This window comes from Martes martes, assembly GCF_963455335.1.
Source record: "Martes martes genome assembly, chromosome: 1".
Lineage (NCBI taxonomy): Eukaryota > Metazoa > Chordata > Mammalia > Carnivora > Mustelidae > Martes > Martes martes.
The window spans coordinates 187,394,604-187,405,585 of NC_137888.1; the positions used below are offsets into that span (position 1 = coordinate 187,394,604).

A 10,982-nucleotide genomic window follows, 5' to 3' on the forward strand; every position below is an offset into this window, starting at 1 on the left:
CAGACCTACGCTGCCCAGCAAATTTCCAGAAGTTTGGACAAATCTGAAATCAGTTCCTCTCACCCCTTTGCCCCTTCCAGTCCTTCCTTTTCCCTGCCGGCGTAACTCCAGCTCTCAGCACTTAACGCTAATACCTTTGGGCAGGCTCCACCGGGGAGTTTAACTAGCTGCCAAGTTAAATAACGCGGAGGATCCTAAGCCGTCTTCCCAGGAAGTCAGAAATTTTCAGTACCCGAATTAGGCAGGGCCAGTTACTTACCAAAACTCCTTTTCATTTCCTGTGTATGTGTGTATATATGCACACACAATATGTAGATATCACACACCCATATATGTATGTATATATGCATATGGGTGTGTAATATCTCCTTCTTCATAAATGATTGTTTCCTCTGGGTTGCACACCAAAACCGCATCGCAAGAGGAAAACACTTTTGCGAGAGGCGCCTGTCTTCCCCACTGCGCCTCGCAAAATGACACGTCCGCTGACAAACTGCTGCATGAGGGTATTGGATCAGATTCCTAATTAAATGGCATTTCTAAGTGAAGGGTTGTCGATAGCAGTGAATATATATACATATACACATACGTATATACACAATGAGCATACATAACGCATATATAATATATATTTAAATATGTACACTTAATTACATACATATTTAAACGTGTATTTAATTTGTGATTGTATATGCATCCAGTAGTCAGAGAGTAGAGCGCACTAAACTGGAATGGGTAGAGACTGCAGATTTGTTCTTAGGGGAGAATCCCCCTGGCCTAGGAGCGCGAATTTCCAGGTTTCCAAATACGTAGCTAATGTCCTCTGATGTGATTGCAGAGGGGGTTGGGAGGATTCTGGAAATCATGATAGGTTTGCACCACCGCCTGATTCTCCTCTTGGCTGCAAAGTCGGCCGCCCTTGGCTTATAGGCGCCTCTCGCGTTCAAGGGTGAAAACCAGTCTGTGGGTGCACTGAGATTTGCAAACTAGTCCCCGAATGCAACGGGTGCTGCAAAACCGCCGCCGGGTGCAGTGGGACGGGCACTCGGCCACCCTGGCTGTGGGCGCCGCAGCCTCCCTGAGGACTCGGGCAGATGCAGTCAGCTCTGGCCCATCTGTCCCTGGAGGCCCGGGCCCGAGACTGTGCTCGCGCGCTCTGTGCGGGGATCCGGAACCCGGGAGCTCTCCGGGCGCGCCCGGCCTCGTCTGGCCGGGGTATCTGGGGCTCTTTGTCTCTTGGCCGCACTAATCCTGCAAACCACGCACCGAAGGCGGAGGCCCCTGAGCCTTGGACAAGCCCACTCCTGGCAAGCCGGTCCGAATGTTTTCAATAAAATGCTTCCTGGGGGGGGGGTGGGGGGTTGGGGGAGGAAAAAAAAGAGGATCGCAGAAGAATTTCTCTGCAGAAGTTAATCTATTTTCAGCGGTTAAGCGCGGCACCATGTAAATCAGGTCCTAAATATCCCTTTAGGAAGAAGTAAGAAAGGGAGGAAGGGAGGGAGGGAGAGAGCTTCAACCATGAAGTTTGATTTGGGGTTTTTGTTTTGTTTTCCAAACTAGTTACGGCGGAGCGGGGAGAAAACATCGAATCCGCCCGGTGGGTGTTTCCCCAAGCCGGCAGCCTGGAGCATGCTGTCTGCCCCCAGGCTGCTCAGCTCCCTGGGGAGATGGCAGGAGGATGTATTAAGTATTGCAACCTTAGACTCAGGTGAGAAAATAATAATACTATTTAAAATAATAGTGCCTCTTGCCATCTAGAACCAACAGACAGATACAAGCGCCCAGAGCTGGAACTGCAACACCTTTTCTGTGGTAGAAATGCTTGTCTTTCCCCTCGGTGATGCCGGCAGTGGTGCAAAGTGTGAGCTTTTGCTCAAGGAAGGGATTTTCCTCTGAGGCTGTCTACACCCCGGGAAGGCATCTGCTAAGTAATTTGTCCACAAGTGAGGGCGATTCCTGGCATTAAAGAACAAAAAAATTGAAACAAAAGTCATCATTGCAGTGTTCGGGTTAGTGACCATAAAAAGGCCAGAGGGAGGGGGCAGGAGGAGAGGGGAGGCTCTAGCCGCGCCAGTCATATTTAATATGCTTCCCACAAGAGAAGCCCTTGCAGAATCAATAGACAGCCGCCAGCTGTGCTTAAACCTGCGATTTCAATTAAAACATTGCGCTCCAGTCCTTAGGGTTGACCCTGGATCCCCAGTCAGTGGTGTGCGAGTGGCTTGGCACGGGTGCGGCGTCCCACAGCCGCAGATCTCCGAGGTCGCAGCGTGGGTCAGGCCCAGCCGAGCCGCGGAAGCACCCGGCCTTGGCACCCTGCTCTGCAGCGTGGGAAGAGCACAGGCCGCCCAGGGGCGTCAGGCTCAACTCTGGCGGTGTTCCCCCACCGTGGTCAGGGTGTTGAGGACCAAGCTTGGGCCAGATGGGCCAAGGCAAAAGCGTCTGGCTTTCAGCTGAGGCGCGGGAATGAGAGGGACCTGGGGCTGAGGCCTCGGGGCAGAGGAAGACCCCACGGTGGGGCCAGGCCAGGAGTAGTGGGCCGTGGTCCACACCGTCCAAGTGAGGCTGGCTGCGGTGGGCCCAAGTGTAGGAGCGAAGCTCCAAATGTGGCCCCTAGGGCAGAGCGCTCAAGGCCTAGTGGGCCTCGCCTGGGCCAAGACCCAAGTGCCTCCAGGAGAGGTGGCTTGCTTGGTCCAATTGCCCACGAAGGCACCTGACCTCCAAAGTTGAGCTTTTGTACTAGTCTGGACTGGGGAGACAGATGGGACCTGTATCACCACAGGCTTGGCCCACTTCTAACCATTGCTTTGAAGGAAAGGTCTTCTTTAGGGCGGGAAGCTTTGGAAAACTTTTCCGTAGGATTCCCATCCCAGAAACATCTGCGCATCCCTGGAGCCTCCTGTTGCCCTTCAGGTGGAGTTATTTTGGATCCCCTCTCCCCAGTCATTAAAAATGTGTAGGTAGAAAAACAGCGACCCCGTCATCTCACAGAACTCTGCCACCAACTTCATAAAATGGCCAAGTTTTCATTCCCAAGGTTGTCCCTCTTTGTTTTAACATTTCAGCCTTAAACACAAAATGTTGCAACTGAGAATGAATTTGAAGGGTTGAGGGGCAGCGAATGGAAATCTCAGCACTCTCTCCACCAAGCGCTACGTTTCCCTAGTCCTCTTTTATTCTGCCTGAAATCATCTCGTTTACAGAAAATATTTGTTTGCACTATTAGTTGGTACTGGAGTTAATTACTCAATGTGTTAACGTGAAGTAATATGTATAAAAGTAGGATCAGTGTTTATTGTGTGGGTGAGCTGTTGAGCGGTGCTTGAATAAACTGCAATTAGGGTTAGATAGAGATTAATTAACATGTGAGTGGCAAGGTGTAAAATAGTCTCCAACCCTCCACTTCAATATAATCTGCGGGCAAGGGAAGAAGTTTGTGGAAGCTAATTAAATACTTTTATAAAAGCCAGTGTATTCACCCAACATTTGGAAAGAGAGGCACATTAGGGGCAACTTGTTTTTACCCAAATGTTTTCTTTCTGTGGAGGTAGCACTCCTTTGTGATGCCGGGGAGAGCAGGATGGCTTATGCAGTTACAAAAAGCGCTAGGGATGGCCAGGCAGGTTCACGGAAAGCCTCTGGAAGCCTTTCAGCCTGATGGAGCTTTCAAACCAGCAGATCTTTCGTGCTGCCGAGATCAACAATTACCCAATTTGGAAAGGGGGTTGGGGTGCAGTGCCGGTGACTGAATGAGACACGCAGGAAAGTCGGGATAGAAATTCGGGTTTTCAGCCCCTGCGGGTGTATTGATATTATTTCAATGTCGGGGTGAGTTGTCGGTTTGTTTCATGTTTGGTGGCGGTGGTGTGTGTATGTGTGTGTGCGTGTTGGGGGGCGAGTTCCGCTGTGTTGTTTTCACATTAACTTAGGGATGGGGGTACACTGGGTCTGGAATTTCGCCTCTCTGAACATCTAAATTCAGTGGGCTGTATATGGAAATATTATTTCAGACGAGCAAGCTTCTTTCTAGCTTTGAAATCTCAAAGTTTGGGGAGAAGGGTTTTAGGGGGACGGACTTGTGCCTGCTGAATTTAGGGGCAGTAGAGGCAGTTTCCCAGCTTGGCAGGGTGAGAAAATCAACCCACTGATGTCACCCTCCAGGCCACTTTCCCTCGGAGACATCTCTTTGTTCCCTCCCCTTGCTTTCCAAGTACACTTTTCCTTTTCCTCACCTGCCAGGTCAATATCGGGTCTGAAATTGCACGTCAGAGGGAGAGCGGGTAGTAGAGAGAAGTTCTGAAGGGGAAAAGGAGCGCTTTGCCTTCAGTTAAAACTAGACCTTTCCCATTCTTTCCTTGATGGTTTTCTGGGATGTTTTGCAGCTGAGAGGCCTCGGGGCAGGATACTCAGTTTCTCAAGACCTGTTCCTGAGTGAAAAAGGAAAGGGTTTGCTTCCAGTAGCATTTTCTGGGGCTCCACGAGATCGTGTATCTTTGGAGATAAAATTCACTATCAAACCCTCAACCCTGTTTGCTCATATTATACCCACCGTAATCCTCTTAAACTGTGGTTGCGGCTACAAAGCTCGTGGTCTTGCAAAAGCCGGCTGGCAAGATATAATTGTCCCGCAAACAAAACCGTCCAAAAGTTTTTAAAAACCCCTGCACCCCCCCTCCTCCTCCCCAAACCTAATTCTCTCGCTCTCTCTCATGCTAGCCGTCCTCCCCACCCCCCATAAGAACCCTCAGCCTCGATCACTTTTGTTGTCGCCAAGAGCACCCGGCCTGTTGAAAGTGTTGGAGCGTCTTTGAGCAGTTTGTTGTGATACGCAGGTGGAATGGTCTGCAAACAGATGAATTCAGCCCCTCCAAACCGAGCGTGGAGCGCGCTGCTTTTGTGCGCCGGGCACAAAACGCTGAATTCCTCCGAACTTACTTGGGGCCTGTCTAGAAAAGGGCCTTTTCTTCCCTCTGCTTGTACCTCTGGCCACACTAAGTCTCTGCCCGCCCCCCTTCAAGCCCCCCCTCCCTCTCCCCTCTGATAATCCTTCTCTTTATTTTAGAAAAACACAAAACCCGGTTCCACGCGGTGCTTTAGTGGCTAAAAGTGAAAGAGCTGCCTTGGCAGAATTCAGCTCTATGAATCACTTCGGAAAATTGGTTCGACTGAATGGCCTTAGGAGGAAAAACGTTTTAATAGGATCCAGGGGAGGTTCTGCTGTTTCAATCTGCTCCTTAAACAGGTGGAGATTGGACCTTCTCAATTATACAAACAGTAAGTACCCATCAGCAGGGAGAGCTGCCCTCCGAATCCTCCCCGCACGCAGCCCTAAACCAGCCGCGGAGCCGGGCTTTGCCTCAGAAACCCGATCACAAATCAGCGATTCTGATCGATTAGGATCTCAAACAGTCCTCCAGCTTGCTGTGTAGTCTCCCCCAGCCGCAGGCGGGGAGTCGGCCAGAGAGGGGGAGGCGCACCCGCCGGGCGCTGAGGCCCCCGGGATCTGGGCGCGCGGCCTTGCTCTTCCGGACGCTACGGGGTCGTCCTTAGGCGGCGGGAGCTCTCTCCCGACCTCCGACGCCAGCCAAGGCGAGCTCGTTGTTTTTGCATAAATTAATATTTCCCCATTAACAAGTTCCCCCCTCCAAACGCGGCGCCCGCGTCCATGCGCCACATCCTAATGAGGTAATTATCATTTGCGCGTGTTCGGGGCTGGCGCCGGCTCCGTGGGTAAATGGCAGTTTATTAGCACGATGCCCAGCTCGGCTGCAGAGGGCTAAGGGATAGTTCAGCTACTAGACGGACACCCAGGGGCCCTTTGGGGCGGCGCGTGCAGGACCCTCTGCCCTCCCCGCGTCCCTCAAACCTATAGGCCCCCAAAGTTGTGAATCACGCACAGAACTCTGCCTGGGTTTGGGCTCCCCCCACCTTCTTTCCACCGGCAAAACCATCACGATTCCTCCCCCTCCCCCTCCCGTCTCTTCCCTCCTTCCCGATTCGCAAACCGCTCGCACTTTCCCGAGGGGAGCGCGGGCGCCAGTTGCCTCCTTTTAAAGTTTGAGGGGCGGTGGCGGCGGCGGCCGGCAGGCGCGGGGGAACACAGGGGCCGCTACGGGAGCCGCGCCGCCGCCCATGTCATTCCACTTCAAGTGACTTCATGTGATGTCAGCTGAATGTAAAAGACAGTGATCTCACGCGGAGGGGAAGATGTTTGCCATCAAAATGTGACAGAGGAGACACGCTGCATGGCTCGGAACGCATCTCCTTGGCGGTGGGGGAAAGAGGTAAATGCGAGGTGGCTCTCCTGGTCCTCTTTAACTTTGCCCCTTCACTGTCCAGCTCCCCGCACGCGTGGCGGAGGCCAGGGTCCAAGGAACGGCTCAGGGGGGGTTAATTTGAGGCTCTTTTCTTTCTTTCTTTTTTTTCTCTCTCTCCTTTTCCTTTGTAAACCCTCCCCCTTCTTCCCCCTTTCAAAGTCTCAGGGCAGGGGCTGGTGGGTTCCTTTGCGCGCCGGGTTAATGGGCGGTAATTTGGTACCCTTGGGTGCACTTTGTTCTGCCCCTGTTCATTTGAATGCAAATGGGTGACCTGGACCCGACAAGGTGCTTATTAAATTGCGGTTTCCCTCCCTGCCTTTTCCGGAATGCAGACTTAGAGAAGAGAGGCTGCGCCCCGGCCCAGTCCAGCACGGCAAGGCTCGGCTCGGCGCGCCATGGCCAGCTCGGCTTCCCTGGAGACCATGGTGCCCCCGGCCTGCCCGCGCGCTGGAGCGTCGCCGGCCACTTCCAAGACGCTGGCCTTCTCCATCGAGCGCATCATGGCTAAGACGTCGGAGCCCCGTGCGCCCTTTGAGCCCCGGCCCGGGACGCTGGAGGCAGACGGCGGCCAGGGCAAGAAATTGCTCAACCTCTGCTCGCCGCTGCCCTGTATGATCCCCCTCCAGCCCCTAGGCTACGAGGTGCCGTCCAAGACGCTGCTCAGTTACTCGGAGCTCTGGAAAAGCAGCCTCCGGGCGGGCGGCGGTGGAGGAGGAGGAGGAGGAGGCGGCGGCGGTGGCGGGGGGGCCCCGGTGTGCGGCGCCAGCGGCTTGTGCAAAACCAACTGTGGCGTGTGCTGCAAGGCCGATCTGGGCCTGGCGCCGTCTGCGCTGCCGGCGGGCAGGGTCATCAAACCGCAGGTCATCAACCAGGCGGTGGGGCTGCCGGCCAGCGGCTCTCTCTACTACTTCAACTACCTGGACTCTGCCGCGTACCCGCCGTCTGAGCTCCTCGGAGGCCACCTCTTCCCATCCGGCCTCCTCAACGCACAGGCCCCCGCCGCCCTAGCTGCGCACCCCAAGCTCTTTTTGCTGGAGAACGCCAAGTTGGCCGGCCTGGCCGCGGACAAGTTCCCCCATCCGTCCCCCTATACCCATAAGGAGCGCTTGCCCGCGCCGCTGGAGCAGGTGCTGAAGGAGAACTCGGCTCTAACCGCAGAGCGCGGCGGCGTCAAGGGCCACAGCAAGCTGCCCGGGGGCTCTGCGGATGGCAAGCCCAAAAACTTCACCTGCGAGGTGTGCGGCAAGGTGAGGCCCCGGGGCCGTGGGGGCTGGGAGGGACGAGCAGGGACAGCTGCTTCCCTGAGGGAGCCTGGACCGCCCCTTTCTCAAGTTCAGGAGCTTCCCAGTAGTTATCTACTGCTCACATTGGGGGCCTAGTTGGGCCTCAGTTTCCTTCTCTGTAAAATGGGGATGTCGTTGTCAGCGGCCACACGGGACTGGCGTGCGCGCAGTGGGTCGGGAAGCGGTTTGTGAAATGAAAAGGGCTCTGGTTTCTGAAGGGAGTGTTGGTTGGGGGATGTAGGCTATGGCCTCCCCAGTTTGATTCTACTCTCTCTCGGACGGACACACCACAAGGCCCCCTCGTGTCCTTCCATAGGTGTTTAATGCTCACTATAACCTCACCCGCCACATGCCGGTCCACACCGGAGCCAGACCGTTCGTGTGCAAAGTCTGCGGCAAAGGCTTCCGCCAGGCCAGCACGCTCTGCAGACACAAAATTATCCACACCCAGGTATGTGGCCCCCGGGTCCACTTCGGCCCGCGCGCAACACCCCGCGCCTGAGCGACGGTGTTGGGGAGAGGATGGCAAGGGTTCCCCTTACCCCTCCCGGGGGCCCCGTATCCCTTCAAGGTGCCCCTTCAAGGTGCCCCTGAGGTGGCTTCTCCTAGCCAGGGCCTTGGCCTCACTGTGCGCGCGCGCCCCTTTCCGCAGGAAAAGCCGCATAAATGCAACCAGTGCGGCAAAGCCTTCAACCGCAGTTCCACGCTCAACACGCACATCCGCATCCACGCGGGCTACAAGCCCTTCGTCTGCGAATTTTGCGGCAAAGGCTTTCACCAAAAAGGTAATGTGCAGGGCGAGGCCCTCTCTTCACCTCTCACCTCGGGACTCGGCGGGTCACTCCGAGCGGGAAGGCAAAGAAGGATCCGCAGAGAGGGAACGTCAGAGCTGCCAGCTCGGGCGCGGCATTTCTTTGGAATCGGGTTGTGACCGGTTTGGGTGGAGGCTCTCCGGGCCGGGTTAGTAGACCTCGCTGGAGTCAGGCTGGTTGCATGGGTAGACTCCGAATTTGGGAGGTGGGAAGGAAGAAGGGGGCCGAGGGAAAGGAAGTAGGAGAAAGAGAGGCTATTGCCCTATAGAAAAAGCTTGCCTTTGTAGCCGGGACACCCCTTTCAGATGAAAAAAAAAAAAAATCGAGGCAAACTCCACCTCCTGGGAATAACAAGACTGGGGGAAACCATTATTGTCCCCAAGACCTCCAGGCCCGGCGCCCGGCGTGGGTTTTCCAACGCACTTTTGGATCTCCAGGTGGTAGCTGGGGGGAACAGAGGGAGTAACTTTTAAAATGAGAAGATAAACAGAAAATGAGGGACGAAGCCCGGGTTCGTGCGAATTTCTTCCAGCGAGGCAGCAGCCGGGAGAAGGACCCGGTGCGTCTCTGGGCTGTGCAAAAGTTTGCCGGCCAGCCGAGCACAGCGGGAGGGACGCTGCGCGGGCCTGTGTCCCGGGCGGGGCAGGGGCGCAGGGCGGCTACGCGGGACTCGGCCCTCCATCCCGTCTTGAGAGCCTTCAGCTTGATGCAGACGAAGTTTGACAACTTCTTCACTCGGAGAGGTCGCGCCCGCCTAGCCAAGCGTCGCCGTCTTTGCGCGGGCAACTGAGCCAACCCCGGGACGCTCGCGGGCCACCCCCCCCAATCCTACTTCATCCCCCCCCCTCCTTTTTTGTTTTTGGTCTCCCGTAGGGAACTACAAGAACCACAAGCTGACCCACAGCGGCGAGAAGCAGTACAAATGCACCATCTGCAACAAGGCTTTCCACCAGGTCTACAACCTGACCTTCCACATGCACACTCACAACGACAAGAAGCCTTTCACGTGCGCCACTTGCGGCAAAGGGTTTTGCAGAAACTTTGACTTAAAGAAACACGTGCGCAAACTCCACGACAGCGTGGGGCCTGCTGCCCCCTCCACAAAGGACCTGACTCGGACAGTGCAGAGCTGAGAGCTACTGCCTCGCCCTCCCTTCCAGCCCCGTCCAGCCCCCAAACAGATCACACGTATAAACTTATTTCTAAAATTAAAAGAAAATTAAAAAAAACTATAGCAGAGAGGCTAAAATCTATTTATCGAAACCAGCATATTTTTTGGAAAGCTAAACGTTTCCTCGATGACTGGCAGCAAACGCGTGGCTCCCACCTTTGTGTATTCGGGAAACTTATTTAAACCCAGTGCGCTGAAACGCATTTCCTTCAAGGCCTCCGCTTCTCCTCGGGCGGCGGGTTTTCACCCCAGCCTGTCACGTGAACGCCCCGGAAGAGCGCGGCGCCCCCAGCCATCTTTATACAGCCATGTAAATCCTCCTGTTACAAGCGAACTCGGAATATATACATGTCTAACACAATAAACAGAATCACTAGTGCTCGTTTTCTTTCCCCCACCCTCCCCTCGCCGCCAGGTCAGCTCAGCAACCCCAAAGAAGGAGAAGGAAACAGGCGTTTATAGCATTTCCCTGCCCAAATGCGACTTCCTTTGGGGTGCTGGGACCAGGGTGAAGCCAAACCCGTGTTCCTGCGGCGCTTGCATGTTAAGAGCCACCACCACCCCCCACCCCCGCCCACCCCCGTCCCTACACACCGGGAGCGAGGGAGCAAAGGTCTACATCGGCCTACACGTGGTGCCAAGTTTTTCTCTGGTGACTCTTCCGACGCTTGGGATTCTGGGTGTTGCCTTATTTGGGTGAGAAATTAAAAAAAAAAAAAAAAAGGAGGGGTTAAAAGTGGATGGGTGTGGGAGAGCTGGGTTAGGTGCATCTATCTTTCAGCAAATCGCCTTTCCTCGAGAGGGCAAACGGCCGGAGCAGTGCCCTGCCTGGGAGCTTCTGGGCATATTCCCTTTTCTGGGCGACCTCCGGGCGGGGGCGGGGAGACTCTTCTTCCCAGTTTTTCCTGGAGGCAGGAGCTGGAGGCCAAGGGTCCCCAGCTCAGCCGGAACTCCGGGGCTCCCTGGCCGGTGCTGACGATCTGGGGCCAGCCTCCGGGTGCTGTGCGCCCTGCCGCGGGAGGGCGCCCCCGGACTCCGGGAGCTCGCAGCCGCCGCCTCCCGCGCCCTGATTACCGCGCAGTTAGCCCATTTTCTGAATAGCTATCTCCGCCGCCGAGCACGCTGATGAAATGATCTCACGCTTGCTTCCTAAGTAATGACCCAAATTAAGAGAGAAAACAGAGACCCTTCAAACAGCATTACATTAATCATCTAATCATTCCCAGGAGGGGGTCGGCCGCCGCCGCCCCGTTTGATCCGAATCTGGATAATCAAGAGCTCAGATTACTGGCTCGGCGCGCCGGACCTCCCCCCACTCCACACACACACTCTTAATATTCGCGCCGAGATTCAGCCCACGTCTTCTGGAGCACTGTTCCCCGGCGTGGGGAGGAAATGC

General features: G+C 55.2%; 1 protein-coding gene across 1 annotated transcript; it reads left to right on the forward strand.

Moving 5' to 3' along the window:
* Positions 1–5,138: 5,138 nt before the first annotated feature.
* On the forward strand, positions 5,139–9,545 carry FEZF2 (FEZ family zinc finger 2; the record flags this gene model as incomplete). Its single annotated transcript, XM_080822210.1, has 6 exons — positions 5,139–5,278; positions 6,187–6,284; positions 6,650–7,564; positions 7,917–8,051; positions 8,253–8,385; positions 9,286–9,545. Exons 3-6 carry the CDS (start codon positions 6,713–6,715, stop codon positions 9,543–9,545), a joined length of 1,380 nt encoding a protein of 459 aa, XP_080678336.1. The 5' UTR covers positions 5,139–5,278; positions 6,187–6,284; positions 6,650–6,712.
* Between the last annotated feature and the right edge of the window lie 1,437 nt (positions 9,546–10,982).